Source organism: Spermophilus citellus (assembly GCF_964194105.1).
Source record: "Spermophilus citellus genome assembly, chromosome: 18".
Lineage (NCBI taxonomy): Eukaryota > Metazoa > Chordata > Mammalia > Rodentia > Sciuridae > Spermophilus > Spermophilus citellus.
In genome coordinates, this window is record NC_138200.1 from 7,449,139 (window position 1) to 7,469,037 (window position 19,899).

General features: G+C 48.9%; 2 protein-coding genes across 3 annotated transcripts; both read right to left on the reverse strand.

Annotated features, from left to right (window-relative positions):
- Positions 1 to 1,151: 1,151 nt before the first annotated feature.
- BAX (BCL2 associated X, apoptosis regulator) lies at positions 1,152 to 6,533 on the reverse strand. The gene is made up of 6 exons (XM_081274895.1): positions 6,169 to 6,533; positions 5,546 to 5,597; positions 5,315 to 5,461; positions 4,824 to 4,959; positions 1,820 to 1,924; positions 1,152 to 1,313 (listed from the first exon to the last, which is right to left on the reverse strand). Exons 1-6 carry the CDS (start codon positions 6,200 to 6,202, stop codon positions 1,209 to 1,211), a joined length of 579 nt encoding a protein of 192 aa, XP_081131021.1. The 5' UTR covers positions 6,203 to 6,533; the 3' UTR covers positions 1,152 to 1,208.
- A 3,146-nt stretch (positions 6,534 to 9,679) lies between these two features.
- Positions 9,680 to 18,718, reverse strand: DHDH (dihydrodiol dehydrogenase). 2 transcript variants are annotated; one of them, XM_081274894.1, is made up of 7 exons: positions 18,302 to 18,718; positions 17,809 to 17,942; positions 16,896 to 17,078; positions 14,063 to 14,315; positions 12,267 to 12,391; positions 10,062 to 10,209; positions 9,680 to 9,823 (listed from the first exon to the last, which is right to left on the reverse strand). In XM_081274894.1, the coding sequence occupies exons 2-7, from the start codon at positions 17,863 to 17,865 to the stop codon at positions 9,714 to 9,716; spliced, it is 876 nt and encodes a 291-aa protein (XP_081131020.1). In that variant the 5' UTR covers positions 17,866 to 17,942; positions 18,302 to 18,718; the 3' UTR covers positions 9,680 to 9,713. The 2 variants fall into 2 exon arrangements, with proteins under 2 accessions (XP_081131020.1, XP_081131019.1); XM_081274893.1 differs by having other exon boundaries at positions 16,896 to 17,059; positions 17,809 to 17,920; positions 18,302 to 18,693.
- Between the last annotated feature and the right edge of the window lie 1,181 nt (positions 18,719 to 19,899).

Below are 19,899 nucleotides of genomic sequence, written 5' to 3' on the forward strand. Positions count from 1 at the left end.
CATTGACCGCATTCAGACCTCAGCCTGATGACCTTTAGCCTCTGGCAGGCCCAGGCGTGACACCTGCAAGGGGCCTCCAGGTGGAAGAGGGGCTGAAACAAAGGTGCTGGGAGGAAGACAGAAAACTTGGGGTTCAGATCTTGGGGTGGGGAGACAGAGACCCAGAGAGGCAGAATACTGACTCCCCTAGGGTGGGTCCCACTCTCCTTACTCCCCAGTGCCTCTGCTGTTATTATTTGATGGCCATACTGGGGATTGAACCCTGGGGCACTCTACCACTGAGCTACATCCCCAGTTCTTTTTGAGATAGTGGCTCTCCCAAGTTGCTGAGGCTGGCCTCAAACCTACAATCCTCCTACCACAGCCTCCCGAGTTGCTGGGATCATAGGTGTGCACCACCAAACCCCAAGTGAGGGTCCAACTTGTGTGCTACCTGGAAGTTGAGGACCAGGAGGGCCCAGGGAGTCACTGGGCCAGCCCCAGGCTCTGCTGCCTCAGCCTCAGTCTGTGTCAGCCAAGTCCCAGTCCCATGCACCTCCACAGCCATGCTTTAGAGGTCTGGGTTTCTCCCTTAAACCCCCATCTGTCTCCCAACCTCCAGTAGCTTTCCTACAATGCCCCAGAGTCCTCTGGTCCTTTGTCCCTTCCACCCTATTCTCCACTTCAGTAAACTGGCAACTTCCTGGGCTCCCAGACGTGAAACCTCAGGCCAGGAGGAAGGCCCCCTTGTGCTCAGACCTTGACCAGCACTGGTCTGTCAGCACATGCTTCACCCTGGGTCGCCAGAGGCAGAATCATGGGGCAGCTTTGGTTCCTCTTAGGACTTCAGGCTCCTAGACAACAGGAACTGGGGGACTGACTCATCCCTAATCCAGATAGCACTGGGCACCCCCAGAGAAAGAGGAGAGTGGAGAACACGCAAGTCCCGGCACAGACACCTCCAGGACAGTGGCTAGAGGGTTAAGGAGGTCAGGCTGTTAGGCAGCCTGCACCCTGATGCCAGCCAGGAAGGCTGCTGGGCCAGTGATGTAGACACCAAAGTGTGGCCTGAAGGAAGTTTATTGTCCCCCACCTCCACCAGGCCACTTCCCCCCACCCCTCCCAATAATTACAAAAGTAAGAAAAATGCCTACACCCCCCAATCCCCATTCCTCCCCCCAAAATGCTATAATTTATGCAGAAAAGACAGTCCAAGGCAGCTGGTGGCCTCAACCCATCTTCTTCCAGATGGTGAGTGAGGCGGTGAGCACTCCGGCCACAAAGATGGTCACTGTCTGCCACGTGGGGGTCCCAAAGTAGGAGAGGAGGCCATCCTGGAGACAGACACATCGCTTCAGGAACTCAGCAAGGTCAACCTCTGGACCAGCATGTGGGCCAGAGGGAGACTGAGAACAGAGGGTATGAGTGGGGGCAAGAGCCTACAATGGGGGCTGGGGCTGGGGCTCAGCGGTAGAGCCCTCGCCTGGCACATGTGAGGCACTGGGTTCAATCCTCAGCACCACATAAAATAAAAGTCATTGTGTCCATATACAACTAAAGAAAAAAAGATGGACGGTGGGTATTAAAGACCTTGTTCAAAGGATCATCAGTGAACTTGAGGGACTCCAGAGCAATGGGAAGGCACGAAAGCAAGAATCCAGTTACGGGCCACAGAGTGGTCAGCGGGTTCCAGAAGAACTGGACTGATCTACACATAAAATGTTCTAGACCAGACCTGATGATGTGAAAAGGGGAAGGGAAGGGGTACCCTGGGGCAGGGGGCGGGCCCTCGGGAGGGCCTAAAGGTCCCAGAGGAGGGAGGTGTTGATAGGTGTCTCACCCAACCACCCTGGTCTTGAATCCAGCCCAGTAGCCGCTCTCGGAGGAAGTCCAGCGTCCAGCCCATGATGGTTCTGATCAACTCTGGCACCTTGGTACACAGGGCCTGCAGAGAATAGGGTGGGTGTTAGGGACTAGCCCTGTCCCCAAGCCTTCTTTCTTTTCTTTTTTTTAAAAAAGAGAGAATATTTTAATATTTATTTTTTAGTTTTTCGGCGGACACAACATCTTTGTGGTGCTGAGAATCGAATCTGGGCCACACACATGCCAGGCGAGCACACTACCGCTTGAGCCACATCCCCAGGCCCCCAGCCTTCTTTCTCAATTCTCTGTCTACCCTGGCAGCCTCTTCTCCCATAAAGTCAGTTTCATCAATTGTGAACTAGATTATATCACTGTCAACTATCCTGCTCATGAACCCTCTGTGGCTCCCCAGTGCCCTCAGGTTAAAGACTGAAAGACACAGCTAAGCCCACAAATTCCTGTGTGAAGGGTCTAACTTGATCTCATTCCACTTTTTGGCTTTTCTGTGCCTCACTGACCACTAGCTTCCTTCCATTTTATTTACTTATATTTTTTGGTACTGGGGATTGAACCCAGGATCTTGTACATCTCAGGCACGTGGGCAGCACTCTACCACATATTTGCATCTAGCATTTTTTTTTTTTTTTTTGGGGTACTGGGGATTGAACTCAGGGACACTTGACCACTGAGCCTCATCCCTAGCCCTATTTTGTATTTTATTTAGAGACAGGGTCTCACTCAGTTGCTTAGATCCTCGATTTTGCTGAAGATGGCTTTGAACTCGCAATCCTCCTGCCTTAGCTTCCCAAGCTTCTGGGATACAGGCATGCACCACTGCGCTGGCCAGGTGGTCCATTTTCACTTGCATCAAACTCTTCCATTTCAGGACCCTTGCACATGCTGATCTTTCTGACTAAACCAGCCTCAACCAGTGAATTCTCACCCCTCAAAATTAAGCAGGCAGGGAGGAGGGAGGAAAAAGGGAGGCAGCTGGGAATGAAATGGACTAAATTATGTTGTATGCATATGACTATATAACAAATCCCATTGATATGTATAATTATAATGCATCAATGTACATTTTTTAAAATTAATAAAGTATTAAAAAAGAAAAACTTAGGCCAAATGTCACTTCCTGAGAGCTTTTTCAGACCAGGTCAGAACCCCCTCCCACCCACCACCCACCTGGCTCCATCCAGACCCAGGACATGTCCTCCACCTCCCTGAACCTCCCCTTCCCAGCCTTTATCTGGCTGCTTCTCTCCTGTTGTCCCCAGCTCCCAATGCAGCCCAGTGTGATACCAACTGCTGTCCCCTTCATTTCCAGTATTCGGTCCCCATCAGCTCGATCTTGAAAACACATCAAGGGACTGAGTGATACTGTGTGATTCTCCATGTGTGAAAACACATCAAGGCCTGGGTTCCGTCCCCAGTACTAATACACACACTTTAGAACGAACGCATGAGCCATATCATAAACAGCCAAGGTACATATTATATCTAATCTACAAATGGAAAAACTGAGACTGCACTATACATAGATCCTAAGTTGAGAACAGAGAAATTCTTTGGAAATAGAGAAACTATTTGGTTCAAGGATGCAGAATCTGTAATCTCAGCAGCTTGGGAGGCTGAGGCAGGAGGACCACAAGTTCAAAGCCAGTCTCAGCAATTTAGCAAGGCCCTAAGCAACTTAGCAAGAACCTGTCTCTAAACAAATAAATAAACAAACATAAATAAGTGGGGCTGGAGGTGTGGCTCAGTGGTAGAGCACGCCTGGGTTCAGTCCCCAATACCAAAAAAAAAAAAAAAAGCATCATGAAATACACTTTCCCAGCTCCACAGTCATCTTCAGGGTACCATCACAGGTACTACCTACCAGTGCCCCTGCCTTGGCCTTTATACCTTATAAGTCTTTTTTTTTTTTTTTTTTGAGGTGCAGGGAATTGAACCTCATATATGCTAAGCAATCTCTCTACCACTGGGCTATACTCCATCCACCATAATTCCTATTCCTCCCCCCCACCCCCAGTACGGGGGAGAGAACCCAGGAACTCTACCACTAAGCTTCATCCCCAGCATTTTTTGTTTTTTAAGAACGGTCTCACTAAGTTGCTGAGGCTGGTCTCAAACTTGTGATCCTCCTGCCTCAGCCACTGGAGTCTCTGGGATCACAGGAGTGTGCCACCATACCTGGCCTTAATTCCTTTTTTGACCCACAATGGCCAGGATAATTCACTGGGCTCCTCCTGCCAATATTTTATTATGAGACTCTTCATAGAAAAAAATTAAAAGAATTTCAGAGTGAGCAGCCAAATGGCAGCAACCTAGATTTTACAATTAACATTTTTGCTATCCTTGCTTAGGATAACCTCTTAAATTTATGAATCAGGTTTTCTCACTGCCTTATTTAAAACCGATCACTCCTTTGTCATTCAGAGTAAAGTTGTTTACAGTAGCCCACAAGACTGCACACAATCTGCCCCTGCCCAAATCCACCCTCGTTCCCACCTCACTATTCTAATAGCAGTGGCCTCCTTGCTACATTCAACATACCAGGCTTGGTCCTACCTCAGGGCCTTTGCTTATTGTTTCTTCTATCAGATGCGTCTTCTCCCTGATCTTTATATATCAAAGCATCCTTTTTGTCATTCCCACATTGGCTTCAATGACACCTGCTCTTCCCTCAATCACATCAGCCCACATTACTCTGCCTCATCATGTGTCATACAACCTGAGCTCCATGAAAGCAGGGACCCAGCTTACTTTGTTCAGGGCTGTGGCTGGGGGCTGAGTACAGGCCCAGCATACAGTAGGCATAATGCATTTTTCTTGAATGAATAAAAGGTACTCTCAAGTCACATTCATCTCTCTCCTTTCCTTCTGTGGTCACTGGGCCATGGCAGGGGTTGACCCCATGGTTCTCAGGTCCTCAAATCTGAGGTGAGCATTCCTGGACTCACTGCCGTGCAGCTGCCCACCTTGAGCACCAGTTTGCTGGCAAAGTAGAAAAGGGCGACAACCCGGCCCCAGTTGAAGTTGCCGTCAGCAAACATGTCAGCTGCCACTCGGAAAAAGACCTCTCGGGGGGAGTCTGTGTCCACAGCTGCAATCATCCTGCAGGAAAGAGGAGTATGGATGCTGGGGAGGCAGGATCTGGCAGAGGGTAGAAGTTACAGCATCCACCCCATACTGAAGGCAAGTAAACTGAGACTCCAGCCAGTCTGAAATGGAAAGCACAGGCACATGGGGGCTGGGGACGGAACAAGATGGAACATATAGGAAGGAAGGAAAAATGACTCCCTGAAGGAAGCTTTCAAAAGATGCAGTGAGTGGCAGGGAATGTCTGAGTTGAGTGGTGCAACCGGGACTCTTAGTTCCTAAGGGGGAAACAAGGGTATGGGGCTGTGGTTCCTAGGTTATGCCACAGGGGGAGACCCTTAGCTCAACTCTGGGTCCCCAGGAGTCACACCTCTGAAGCTCCATGTTACTGTCTAGTTCATCACCGATGCGCTTCAGACACTCGCTCAGCTTCTTGGTGGAAGCATCCTGGGGCACCTGCTCCAAGGCCAGCTCTGATGTGTCCCCCCCCATCCGACCTGCTTGATCCTGGATGAAACTATAGGAAAATGGAGGGAGTGCAGAATCAGAATGGGGTGTCACTCCTCAAACCTGCTCCACAATAATCAGACCTCAAACTCACCCCTGAAGCAAAAGGGCCCCTGTCTTCATGATCTGCTCAGAGCTGGTGGGCCCTAGAGGAGAAAGGAGGGAAGAGGTGCCTGGACTCTTGGGTCCTAGGGGATCAGGACACTGGGATGGCTCACGGTCCCTGAGGGAGGGCAGAGCTGAGGGCCTGGACTCCTGGCAGATAAAGTGACTGGGAGACCAGCAAGTGAGTCTCTCAAAGAGAAATAAGTAAGGAGCCTGGGCCTGTGTCCTACATTCTTCCGGGAGAGGAGGCTGGGGGAACACTCAGGGCATCCAGACCCCTAGCCTGAGGGGGCAGAAGTGAGACCCGTCCCTCCCGACAGGCCAGAGGCAGGAAGTGGTGCCCGCGACAAGCCCGGGCCTGCCCGGGGGGCTTGGGCTCTAGGATCCGCAGGGTTTGGGGGATCCGAGAGCGCCAGGAAGGAAGAGATCGGGGCGCGGAGGCCAGCTAGCCGGGAAGCTCCGAGGAGGGAGGGGGCTGGAGGCTGGCAGCGCCCGATCCGGGAGTTTGTGTCCCCGAGTGCTAGGAGATCGCCTGGCCCCAGGCCGGCGGCAGGATCCCTGGCCAGCCGGCAATGGGACTCGCCCTCCTCCCCAGCCTGCATCCCGCCTCACCGCCTCCTCTGGGCTGCTCCCCGGACCCGTCCATCACCGCCACCGCCGCGGCCGCCTCTCGCCGGGTCCGCCCGGGCGGCTGCAGCGCGCTCTAGTCACGTGAGCTGCCCGATGAACGTGCGTCCTTCACGTGGCCGCCCCGCAAAATGGCCGCTGCCCCGCAGGGTGCTGGTCACGTGACGATATGTATGGGGCGTGGTCTGTGTCACGTGGCTCGTCGGCACCGCCCATTAAGAGCTGGCCGTGGTACCACTCCACTCGCCACCGTCGCCTGCATTGGTTCATTCAGGCAAGTTGCGGGGAGAGTTTGCGCCCCCCGCACCACAGAACAGCAAGTGCCAAGGCTCAGAGGCCGGAGTAGCGTGCATCCAGGCAGAAGTTGAAATGACTGAAGTCCTGCGAGTCCTTACGTCTTCTGTGAAAATTAAAGGAATATGAAGTTCAAAAAGTGGCAAAAACTGAAGGATGATAACAGATCTCGGCATATGGGAAGATCAGACCTGCCCTCAGTTCATGCCCCCAGGTCTCTGCATAGGGTAGCTCACAACCTGGCAGCTGGCTTCTTCATCAAAGTGAACAAGTGAGTGAGAGAGGAAAAAGTCCAGGGAGGACCAAAGTCATTGTCTGTTATAACTGAACCCTGAAAGGAACACCCCCTCACTCATGCCTTCAAAGAACTATCAGTAGGCCTGGTGTACTCACACAGAAAGGGGGTTACACAAGGGACTGTACTCACTGCTACTAAGAAGTTAGACATTGCCTAGAGCACAGACTTAACCCTCAGAACCAAAAAACTTAAAAAAAGAAGAGAGGAAACAATAGACAGTGTGCTATGTGGCTAGGATGTGTATTTAATAAATTAGGTATATTGTATGTGTGTGCTTGTGACACTGTGGATTGAACCCAGGGACATTCTGCCACTGAGCTACATCCCCAGTGTGTGTGTGTGTGTGTGTGTGAGAGAGAGATAGGGTCTGACTAACTTATCCAAGCTGCCCTCGAACTCGTGGTCCTCCTTACTCAGCCTTTAGAGTAGTTGGGATTAAAGGCATCTTTGACGTGACTGTGTGTGTGTGTATACACCAAACAAACAAGTTTAAATATGGAACGCTTCATGAATTTACGTGTCATCCTTGCAAAGGGGCCATGTTAATCTTCTCCATATTGTTCCAATTTTAGTATATGTGCTGCCAGAGCAAGTACCTGTCTTTTTTTTTCAGATATTTTTTGAGTTGTAGATGGATAGGATACCTTCGCTTTATTTATTTTTATGTGATGCTGAAGATTGAACCCATGCCTCACATGTGCTAGGCAAGTGCTTTATCACTGAACTACAACCCCAGCCCCAACCCTTCTTTTTTTTTTTAAGTATTTTTTAGTTGTAGATGGACACAATACCTTTATTTATCTTTATGTGGTGCTGAGGCTTGAACCCAGGCCCTCACACATGCTAGGCGAGTGCTCTACCACTGAGCCACAACCCCCGCCCCTCTTTTTTTTTTTTTTTAACAGTCCTGAGGATCAGTGTGTTTGACTTACAATATTTTCAATTTATGAGGACTTTATCAAATTGGAACCCCATTGTAAGCCGAGTACCATCTATATATTAACCAGGGTAATTTATACATAGCATAAATTTATTGCTCATAATTCTGGAGGCTGGGAAGTCCAAGGTCAAAGTGCAAGTAGATTTATTGTCTGATGAGGGCTCCCTCTCTGCTTCAAACATGGCACCTTGCAAGACATGGTGGCACATTCCTATAATCCCAGCAGGAGGATCAAAGTTTGAGGCCAATGGCTGGGGATATGGCTCAGTGGTGAAGCACCCCTAGGTCCAATCCCCAGTACTAAAAAAGAAAAGAAAGGCACCTAGTTGCTGTGTCCTCAAAGCAAAGTTCTTCCTCAAGCCTTTTTTTTTTTGGGGGGGGGTACTGGATATTGAAGGGCACTTTAACCATTTAACACCCCTGCCCTTTTTATTCTTTTTACTTAAATACTTTTTTCAGTTATAGATGGACACAATTTCTTTATTTTTATTTATTTATTTATTTATTTAGGTGCTGAGGATCGAACCCAGGACCTCATGCATGCGAGGCAAGCGCTCTACCACAGAACTACGACCCCAGCCCCCTCTCCCAGTCCCCTTTTCCTTTTTGTATTTCGAGACAGGGTCTCACCAAGCTGCCAAGGCTGGCCTCAAACTTGTGATCCTCCTACCTCAGCTTCCTGAGTCGCTGGGGTTATAGTGTGTGCCACAACCCCTCACTCTTTTTTCTTCTCTTTTCCTCAGGATTGACTGGCAGTGTAGCTTACTGTCACTGCCTCATCCCTTTAAGAGGATTGGACTACCTATCACTCATTCAGGAAAAATTCCAATTGCAAAATTCAAAAAACATTCAGTATCTATGAATGTATATCACTTTTGCACCATCATAAAATTGAAAGATCATAAGTTGAATCATTGTAAGTTGGAAATTTTCTGTATTTTGTTTTAGAGCAGCCCAAATAAGATGCCAATCAAGAGACTCCCCATCAGAGTTTAATTAGTACTAGTATCTCTCTTTTACTGATGAGCAAAGGAAGAAAGAAGCTGGAGGACAGTGTAGTTATGGACCTTGCTATTCACACCCTGTCCCCTTCTAGAGGTCACTGGCTCCTACCCTTATACCTACACTTACCCAGCATCTCAGACAGTAAACCAACACTCAGGAAGGTGAGGAGATGAAGAAAGACAAGTCTGGCCTGACGCCAGACTGTCCTGAAGGTTTAGTTACCAAGCATCCCATCTTCCCTCCTGACCATGCTGAGTTGTTTTTCTGACATTTTAAAAATGAACAGCCTGGCCGGGCATGGTGGTGCAAGCCTGTAATCCCAGTGGCTTGGGAGGTTGAGGCAGGAGGATCAAAGCCAACCTCAGCAAAATCGAGGCACTAAGCAACTCATTGACGACTCTGTCTCTAAATAAAATATAAAATGGGGCTGGGGATATAGCTCAGTGCCCCTGAGTTCGATCCCTGGTACCAAAAAAAGAACAGCCTAGGCTGGGGTTGTGGCTCAGTGGTGGAGCTCTTGCCTAGCACTTGTGAGGCACTGGGTTGGATCCTCAGCATCACATATAAATAAGTGAATAAAATAAGGGTATTGTGTCCACCTACAACCAAAAATATTTTTTAAAAAATGAACAGCCTGACTCATACAAATGAATTTGAGGACATGCAATTACATGCAGGAAGAACAGGAAGAACAAAAGCTTTTAGGGGGCCCAGAACGAGAATTATTTCTGATGTGAAAAATCAAGTTGTTTTGTTAAAAAAAAAAAAAATCCCTCCAAAGGAGTGAAGGCCAAACTCCAGAGAGGCCATGAGAGTGTCTGCCCCAGAAGCTTGTGAGAAACGTGGCCTTGACCTCGCCTTCCTCCCCCAGCCCACATCATTCCACGCAAATTGTACTCTAGTGACCTTTGCTGGTGAGCTCTCCAGTTCCTGCCAAAACACTGCCAAGATCCAAGATCTCCACGGAAACCATTTATTTATTCAGGCCAGGAATCAGCATTTGTCTTGGGAGAAGGTGACTCCAATGATCTGCCTCACCTCCTGGAGGATCTCAGCCAGAAGCTCACTTTCTGCCAGAGGAATGATGGGACTTTCCTTGAGGCCTGAGGAGAGAAGGCAGTTAGGGACCCTCCAAGTCAAACACCACAACCAAAAAGAAAACAAGAACAAAAAACGATCATTCCCAGAGTCCCCCAGGCACAGGCATGGTTTAGATAGGTGGGTGCCCCAGGGCATCCTGGGAAATGTAGTTCCAAACCGGCCACATGCGCGTCTGAAGCTGGGTGGACAGGACCCAACCCCTTCCAGGCCTGGCCCCTGCGGTGGCCTCCGCATTCTTACCTTTGCGCAGGCACTCGCGGACGTGAATGGCCTCGTAGCTCATGCCTGACCCATTTTCAAAATTATACTTCTTTGGGTCTTGGGGCAGCGGGAACTCCTTATGCTCATCATTCACCACCAACTTTGTTGGACACCAGGATGGGAAAACCTGGGGGAAGATAGAAAATGGCTTGCCATCCTCTCCAACAGGGATGCTAGGGACTTCCACCCTAGAGCATGCCAGGTGAGGCTCGGGGGCCTCCCTAAGGGCCCTGGTGACTGAGGGCATGCCCGGTCCATCCCAGGTTTGTGCCCCCCCACTTCCTGGTTGCCAGAGGTTTGTTCCTTAGGGGTGCCACTGTCACACTAGAATCCTGTTGTCTCCCCAACAACAAACTTCTGTGCTTGCGGACAGGTGCTCCTTATGAAGCCAGATTTAAAGATAGGTAGTATAGTTAGGTAAATGGGGTCTAACATCGAGTAGGATAAACAAAATGGAGGCCATTATAGAGAGTGGAGCCCAGGAAAACAGAGCAGCACTTGGGGAAATTGAAATGTTAATGTTCCCAAGGCCCAGAGCCCATCCTAAGGACATGTTAATGAAGCAGCTCCCAGCAAACAAGGAGGTGCTAATCAAAAGCCGCCCCAGGCCCTTCCTGCCCAGATTACTCACTCCTCCAGCCCTTTTGTCCCACACCTTCCCACCTACATTTCAACACTGCAAGATAACAGAACAAAGGACGGAAATGCATGCCACAGGGGAGAAGTCTTTTTTGCTGTCCTTAATAAAGCTTCTACTTTCCACTTGCCTCTGCGTGCTTCTCTGGTGTTATGCTTCAGCATTGGGGAAGCAAGGACTCGCCACTGGTAAACAGCGGGTAACACTTAGGCCCAGTGAAGAGGGCTTATCTTCATATCTTTGTGAATCCCCTTAGCAGAAAGGGTGGTCAGACCATCCAGCACCTTCTCATTGACTAAGAGATCTCCTTTTTTTTTTTTTTAACTTCAGAGCCCTGGGAAGTTAAATGGTTCCCAACCCGTTTCTAGCCCAAAATGAAAATACAGAGGCGTGGTTGAGGCCCCTCAGAAACACAGGACAAGGGTCAAGTTCTGTGGTCTGGCTTCTACAAATGGGATTTCTTTTCCTTTCTCTTCCTCCCCTGTCCTTTTCCTTCCTCCCTTTCCCACCTTATCTTCCTTCCTCCTTCCTCCCCTCTCTCCCTTCCTCTCTTTCCTGTGCTGGGGCTTCACAGGGCCTCCGGCAAGCTAGGTAAGCACTCTACCACACACACACACATCCCCAGCCCAAGAATAGGAGATTTTTTTTGCAAGGAAACCCAGTGAAGTTGACCTTTGAAAACACCCAGAACCTGCCCTGGAAGCAATTCCAATCAACTATCCTCTAAATATGGTTGATAAGAACTGGTTTCTTGCTGGGTGTGGTGGCACAACACTGTAATACCAGCAACTAGGGAGGCTGAAGCAGGAGGATTGCCAAGTTCAAGACTGATCTCTGCAGGGTCTCTCTCTCTCTCTCTCTTTTAATATTTATTTTTTAGTTTTAGGTGGACATAATATCTTTATTTTGTTTTTATGTGGTGCCGAGAATCGAACCCAGTGCTTCATGCATGCTAGGCAAGCACGCTACCACTTGAGCCACATCCCCAGCCCCTCTCTCTCTTTTTTTTTTTTAATATTCTTTTAATTGTAGATGGACACGATACCTTTATTTTAATTACTTACTTTTATGTGGTGCTGAGGATTGAACCCAGTGCCTCACTTGTTCAAGGCAAACACTCTGCCACTAAGCCACAACCCAGCCCAGCAGGGTCTCTCTTTAGTGAGAGAAACAAAAAGGGCTGGGGTTGAGACCCTGTCTCAAAAACAAACCAAACTGGGGATATAGCTCCGTGGAAAAGTGCCCTGGGTTCAACTCCCAGTACCTAAAACAAAGTGATTTCTTGGAGCTGGGTGTGGCTCAGTGGTAGAGCTCATGCTTAGCATGTGTCAGGCCCTGGGTTCTTAGGACTAAGAACACTTGACCCTCCAATAGGTTCACCCTCTGGAAAGACCCGATTGGCTCAAACCCCATCCTTTGGCTTGGATGTCAAGGAGGATGGGTTCCTTAGAAATGCGGTGAAAAATGGCTGGTTCAACTCCAGTTCCCCAGTTGCCCTTCCCGTCCTGAGGGCCCAATTGCCAGTGCTCAGGCCTGTTGGACCTCACCTGGGCCATGCCCTTGGTACCGTTCACGGAGGCCACGTTGGAGAGATCTGTGCTGATGCTACAGGTGAAGCTGCCATGGACCCCTCCTGGGTACTGAAGTAGCACTGAGACAGTGTCGTCCACACCTGGAGGGAAGTCACAGGGCTGAGTCTCAGGGGTAAGACTGCATGGGCCTCCAATTCTGCTCGTGGAAACTTGGCCCAGAGACCTTGCTTCTTATTCAGCAGTGAACAAGAATGAAGTATGAAAATATAGATGACCTTCAAAAACACTATGCTGAAAGAAGCAGACACAAAATTCACATGTTGTGTGATTCCATTCAAAAGATATGTCCCCAGTTGGCAAATCTGAAGATCTAGAAAGTAGAGTAGTGATCATTTATGACTGAAGGAGGGAGGGGAGAACTGGGGAGGTACATTCAAGGGCTTGGGAAGGGTTGTGGGTTTCTTTGTTTTGTTTCTGGTGCCAGGGATTGAATTCAGAGGTGCTTAACTACATCTCCAGCCCTTTTTATTTTTTTATTTTGAGAACGGATCTCACTATGTTGTGTAGGGCCTCACTAAGTTGCTAAGGCTGGTTTCAAACTTTCGATCTTCCTGCCTCTGCCTCCTGAGCCACTGGGATTACAGGCATGCACCACCACAAAGAGCTTTAATTCTATTTTTTTTTTACAGTACCTTTATTTTATTTATTTATTTTTATGTGGTGCTGAGGATGGAACCCAGTGGCTCACATGTGGTGGTCAAGCTCTTTACCACTGAGTCACAACCCCAGTTCTAATTCTATCTTGAGACAGCATTCACTAAGATTCCAGGCTGGCTTCCAACTGGCAATGCTCCTGCCTTGGCCTCAAGAGTAGCTTGGATTAGAAGTGTGGACCACCACCACCTGGCTAAATTTTTTTTTTTATTTTCTGTATTGGGGATTGAACTCAGGGCCCAGTGCATGCCAACAAGCACTTTGCCACTGAGCTACATCTCTGGCCCTGAAATTATTTTTATTCTGTTTGTGTGTTTTCCCTATTTCTTGTTTGTTCTTTCATTCAGTGATTGCTATTGGAAGTCACTGTTTTGGAGCAGTTCTTTTTGCAGCAAGGACTTGCTGAGACAACTTCAAAAAATAATCACCATTTATATTTCTTCTTTCCTTCTTTTTAGTACTGGGGATTGAACCCAGGGGCACTTTACCACTGAGATATATTCCAGTACTTTTTATTTTTTTGATTATTTAAAAAAAAATTTTTAGTTATAGAGACACATACCTTTATTTCATTTTTTAATTTTTATGTGGTGCTCAGGATTGAACCCAGTGCCTCACATGTGCTAGGCAAGTGCTCTACCACTTAGCTACAATTCCAGCCCTTTATTTTTTATTTTGAAACAGAATCTCACTAAGTTGCTGAGGCTGGTCTTGAACTTGGGATCCTCCCGCCTCACCCTCCTGAGCTGCTGTCTTTACAGGTGGGTGCTACCACATCTGGCCCGTGGTTTATATTTCTTAACTGCTGACCATTTGCTGCAACAGTTACTTCATCAATTTCCACAATAACCCTATGATTGACACTTTACCAGTCAAATAATTAAGACTCAGAAACATTGAGGCACTTGTCCAAAATCACACAGTAAAGTCCCCAGTACAGAGCTCACCTGCTTCTCAACACTGATTTTCCCTGACTACACATGGGAAGGTCATCTAGCTGATTCTCATGGCCTGGGAGACTTGTTCCCCGCTGGGGACTGCAGGGAGAAAGGCTCACTCCCACCGCCCACCATCAAGGAGTTTAGCGTGGACAATACCTGTTTCATGGAGCTTTCCGACTGCTGAAATCTTCTCTGGCTTCTGCCCTCCGAAGACCATGGAAATGAACTGGGAGCCGTAGATTCCGAGGTCCAGCAAACCGCCACCTGCCTGGGCCCAGTTTGTGGACCTGGGTACATGGATGAGGTTTTTCCCGAATTCTATCCGAACCACTCGAAGGTCCCCTATAGTTCCCTGAGCCAAAACAGACCTCAGAGCTTCTATGGCAGGAAAAAAACGGGTCCAGATGGCCTGCAGATGACAGAGGGAAATGGCAGGGCACAGGAAAGGAAGGAGTGGGGTCAAGGCCCAGTTCTTTTCCCTCCTGGGCTCCAGTCTGGAGGAGGAACCCACTGCTCCCAGACTCCAAAGTAGGGATCCCTTCCCTCCAAACCTGCCTCTGTCTGTCCTTATTCTTCCTCTCTGGGACCATCATCCCTGTTGAATTGTGTCCCCTGCCCTGTTCATGTATTGAATTCTCAACTCCCCAGAACCTCTGAGATGGATTGTATTTTGGGGATAGAGTTTGTTTTTGTGGTGCTGGGGATCGAACTCAGGGCCTTGTGCATGCAAGGCAAACACTCTACCAACTGAGCTATATCTCCAGCCCTTGTTTGTTGTTTTTGAGATGGGGCCTCCCTGTATTGCTCAGACTGGTCTCAGACTCCTGGCCTCAAGCCATCCTCCCACCTCAGCCTCCTGAGTAGCTGGGACTGTGGAAGCACAAACCTCTGGGTTTTTAGAGTGATATCTACATTAACATGAAGTCATTAGGGTGGATCATAATCAATATGACGGGTGTCCTTACGAGAAGAGGAAATGAAGACAGATATACACAGAAGGAAGACCATGTGAAGACAGGAGAAGCTGCCATCTGTAGGCCAAGGACAGAGACCTGGGAAGAAACGGATCCCGCCTAAACTTTGATCTCAGACTTTTGGCCTCTGGAATTGTGAGAAATACATTTCTGTTGTTTAAACAACCTCGTTCATGGTAGTTGGGTATGACAGCCCCAGCAAACTAATATACCTAGTCTGTCCCTGATGCTGGTTCACCCTCCATATGGCCCCGAGGCAGCCAGGGCCCCATCCCTTTGAAAAACAGGACTCTTGAAACTTAAGGAAGGAAATTCTCTCAGGGGAGATGGAGACAGCCAGATTAGATCCAGCTTAAGGGGTTAACAGACACGAGAAAATTAGGAGTTAAGAAGTGCACCAGTCTTCAAGCCTGTGGATAACAGCATCAGGAAATAGAGAGTGGGAAGTCAGCTCCACCTTCTGAGATCACACAGTCACCAAGAAAGACACCAAGAAAGACAGATCACTAAAATCAAACCCACTGAGACAGGACAACAGTCTGCTCTGTTCTGAACATAATGTCAGGGACTCTTCCAGATGACAAGGGGCAAATTCCAGGTGGTAAGGGGGCAAACACATGCATAGAACAGTCAGTAACGTCACCCACAGTCACTTTTACTTCAGCAGCATAATGAAAATCACACCCCAAGATGGTGATTGAAGGTGGTAATGAGACATAGGCAGCGTGAAGAAGCTTGTCAAAGAAGAGCATGCTGCCATAAAAACCCTGCCTCCACCTGCCATGACGTCAAGAGACTAAGGCCCATGCCAGGCATGGTGGTGCACGCCTTCAATACTAGTAACTCGGGAGGCTGAGGCAGGAGGATTGCAAATTTGAGGCAGCCTCAGCAACTTAGCAAGACCCTGTCTCAAAATATAAAATAAGGGCTGGAGCTGGGGCTCAGTGGCAGAGCACTTGCCTCGCACATGTGAGGCACTGGGTTCCATCCTCAGCACCACATAAAAATAAATAAATAAAGATATTGTGCTCATTTACAACTAAAAAAATATTTTAAAAATATACATAAAATAAAAGGGGCTGGGTATGTGGCTCAGGGATAGAGCACCCCTGGGATCAATCCCCAGTCCAACAAAAAATTTATATATATATATATATATATTTTTTAAGAATAAAGAGCTTTGTTCCTATCCTAGTTGTGCCCTCTTCTGATTCTTCTTACGGAAAGCACAAGAATCCACTAACTTGGTGACAGACCCAGAGGGATCTTTTCTTCTCTAAGAGCTGACTCTGTCTTACCCCTCCCTGCTCAATACCTTTCTGTGGTTTTCCACTGCCCAGTGGCGGTTCCCCTTCATTTGGAGCATTTTATAGGAAAGATATCCTGCACATGCTTTGCATTATAAACCCTCCCAGCATTCCTGCTAGGTGGTTAACATTGTGTCCATTGCATTGACAAGAGAAAATTGAGGCTCTCAGGTCATATCCTTTGCTTTAGATCACACAGTAACTACAGATTTGGTGTTGTTAGGAACCATTATACTCCCCAGCATTGAAACAAATTCTGGGTGCTATATGGCACTGCTGGTACTGCCCACTGCCACTTAGCAACCATCTTAATTCCTGGCACTCTCTTGGACCCTTTGGATGGATAAATCTAATAAGAGCAAAGCAATGGTTGCTAAATGTTGAGGATTGGTAGAGGGTTTTTTGGCCCATCTCACCTTGATCCCTGGAAATCCACCAAAACTAAACCCTTTTTGAAAGACTGAAAAATGATTCACACAATCTAAGCAAGTCCTGCCATGTTTGCTAAGGGCCGAAAGCTGTGGCCCTCCCAGGGATAGATGTTGCCAGTAGATTAAACTACATCCTGTTAAAAACGCACTGACCTGGGTCCATTTTTGTGACCGTCTTGACTGTTGGCAAACTCTTTCCTGTGTTCTTCCAAAAATGCCTACTTTCAGCCACAGACACAGCCCCCATCAGATGTTGACAGGGTCCCTCCACCCTCACCTCCATCAGGAACAGGCCCCGTGAGCGGGCCTCCGCCACCATCTCCCGAACTTCCGCGGCGTTCACACCCATGGGCTTCTCGCACAGGACCGCTTTGCCGGCTCTCAGGCACAGCAACACCGCGGCCTTGTGCTGGGGATGCTGGGTGCCAATATAGGCCACTTCTAGGGTGAAAGGAAGGATCTCCTTTAAGAGGTCAGCAGCCCTGCCCACACCATCCCTGAGGGGCCCTCCCACAATTTAGAGGTCCCGCCCCAGGTCCCATTAGGAAGCAACTAAACAAATGCTGTCGCCTCTAACCATTCTCTACCAGCAATCTATTTTCAGCCTTCTGAAATGATGGTAAGAAATCGCGAGTTCGAAGCCAGCCTCAATAACTTAGCGAGGCGCTAGGCAACTCAGTGAGACCCTGTCTCTAAATAAAATACAAAAATGGGCTGGGGATGTGGCTCAGTGGTAAGTGCCCTAGTTCAATCCCCAGTATCAAAAAAAGAAAGAAAGAAGGTGGAAAAAAAAAAGAAACAAAGAAAAAAAAATTGCTGCGTCCTCACCACGCCAGCAGGAGGTAGATATTATTATTTTTGCACGATTTCTAACTGAGTAAACTGAGAAAGGTAAGCATGACCGGAAAAACGAGAATTCTGGCAACCTGACTCCAGAGCCAGGCTGCATCCACTATGAGATTTCGCCTTCTGATCCAGAACAATCCAGAACATTAGACACCCTAGTCACAGGGTAGTGCTCCTCTGTCCCCCCCCCCGCCCCCGCCGCCTTTTTATTTTGAAGAGATGGGGGTCCGGCCCAGGCTCATCTCAAACTCCTGGGATCAAGCAATTCTTCTTCCTCAGCCTTCTGAGGAGCTGGGACCGCAGGTGCGTGACTCACAGGGTCTATTTAAGCTTTCGCCACTCACCCACATTCGGGTCCTTCGCCAATTCTTCATAAGAGCCATAGGCCTTGGGGATGTCATGTTTCAGTGCAAACTCCTTCGCCCGGCTCAGGTCGCGGGCAGCCACCGCCACCACCTGGAAGGGTGCCAGGGTCAGACTGCAGGGGTGGAAGAGGCGAGGAAGACGGGTGACAGAGGAAACGCCGGGTTGGGAGAGATTACTTCCTCCAAGGGATGCAGTCGTGGGGAAGGATGTGACGGGGGCTGGACCCTTGGGTCCTGGGAAAGAGAGCTCTTGGGAAAACCGTAGCTTCTCTTAGCAGTAGTTCAGATCAAGACCCTCCCAAACCTCAAGCACCTGGGGAGGTCACAAGGCAGAGGTGGAGAAGGAGCCAGCAGATGAGCAGCTAGTTAACGCCTGGGGAACTCAGAAACCTGGGATCCTTCCTCCCCCCTCAGCCTCTGGAGTCCGCCCTTCCCCGTCGCCTCTTTCCCAGGACTCCGCGGGGAGGCAGACCTGGTGCTCGGAGCGAGGCAGCGCGCACAGCGTGGTCGTGAAGTCGTTGGAAATAAGGCCGGCTGACACAATGCCCCAACGGAGCGCCATCCTTCACGTCTCCGGGTCGCGCAATCCCGGGGGTTGCGGGCGGCTCCCGCGGGGGTTAAAGGACGGAGGCTCCGCCCGCCAGGGGGCGAGTGTCTGCCGACCTCCCCCTTAGCTCCAACGCCGCTTCTCAGTGGCCTCAAGTCCCAAAGCGAAAGGGGCGGGCCTTTGGATCTAGCGTCCCATTGGAAGAGCGCTTTCTGTTCTGTTTCCAAATTGCCGCTTCAAAGTCTTGCGCTCTGGACTTTATTGCGCTCTGGACTTTGTCGCGACCTTGCCTCCTTTACTGCTTTTGTGAGTTTGTGCGCGCGGAGCTGGGGATGCGACCCAAGCGCTCCACGGCTGCATCCCCAGCCGCTCTGTGCCGAGTAAGCCTTGGTAGGAGAGAGGGGGGGGGAGGGGGAGGGAGGGAGGGAGAGAGAGAGAGAGAGAGAGAGAGAGAGAAGACCTGCTAACGGGCTGTCTCCAGAGGGCCTCATAGGGTCTATTTAAGCTCTCGCCACTCACCCACATTCGGGTCCTTCGCCAACCTGGTTTAGAAACCAGGCTGTTCTCCTCCTCGTCCTCCTGGGCCGAGGTTTGAAGTCCGGGCCTTGTGTATGCTAGGCAAGCGTTCTACCCCTGGGCCACCCCATCCCCACCCCAGCTCAGTGGTGCCAGGGCAGTGGAGTAGGTTTTGGAGAAATCAAAGAAAGTAACTGCAGACAGCTCGGGAGACGAGTCCTGGAGTACTGGGGCAAGTCTGGAAGAGATGAGCGGCTGCTCCGAGAAGAGCCCAGAGGGGACAGTCCGACAGCGCCTCCATCCGTCATGGTGTTTTGTCCAGTGGCTGCAGGCTGGAGGAGGTGACATGTGCTTTCCACAACTACCCTCAATAACGTGTCCATCCTCACTCTGAGAGGGAAAGTGTGTGTGTGTGTATTAGAATATATATATATATATATATATATATTCTATTAGTTATCCATGACAGCAGAATGCATTTTGATACATCATACATAAATGGAGTATAACTTCTCATTCCTCTGGTTGTACATGATGTAGAGTTACCAGGTCATGTAATCATATATGCACATAGGATAATGATGTCTGATTCATTCTACTATCATTTCTACCTCCATGCCCCCTCCTCTCCCCTCACTCCCCTCTGTTCAATCCAAAGTACCTCCATTCCCACGTTCCCTCTTGTGAATTAGCAACACATATGAGAGAAAACATTTGACCTTTGGTTCTTTGGGATTAGCTTGTTTCCCTCAGCATGATATTCTCCAGTTCCTGCCGTTTACCTGCAAATGCCACAATTTCATTCTTCTTTAAGACTGAGTAATATTCCATTGTACACAATGTACACATTATACACAATGGAATATTACCTTATCCATTCATTTGTTGAAGGGCCTGTAGGTTGGTTTCATAGTTTAACTATTGTGAATTGAGCTGCTATAAATATTGATGTGCCTGCGTCACTGTAGTATACTGATTTTAAGTCCTTTGGTATAAACCTAGGAGTG

Excerpts from the sequence above, each read along its gene's own strand:
- BAX (XM_081274895.1), bottom strand. The coding sequence starts at position 6,202 with ATGGACGGGTCCGGGGAGCAGCCCAGAGGAGGCG. Across the intron at positions 5,462-5,545 it reads GGGGCCCTTTTGCTTCAGGG|TTTCATCCAGGATCAAGCAG; the intron begins GTGAGTTTGAGG and ends ATTTTCCTATAG. Across the intron at positions 4,960-5,314 it reads AGTAACATGGAGCTTCAGAG|GATGATTGCAGCTGTGGACA; the intron begins GTGTGACTCCTG and ends TCTTTCCTGCAG.
- DHDH (XM_081274893.1), bottom strand. The coding sequence starts at position 18,391 with ATGGCGCTCCGTTGGGGCATTGTGTCAGCCGGCCTTATTTCCAACGAC. Across the intron at positions 14,316-16,895 it reads GGGGCCTGTTCCTGATGGAG|GCCATCTGGACCCGTTTTTT; the intron begins GTGAGGGTGGAG and ends TGTCATCTGCAG. Across the intron at positions 9,824-10,061 it reads CCGCGAGTGCCTGCGCAAAG|GCCTCAAGGAAAGTCCCATC; the intron begins GTAAGAATGCGG and ends TTCTCTCCTCAG.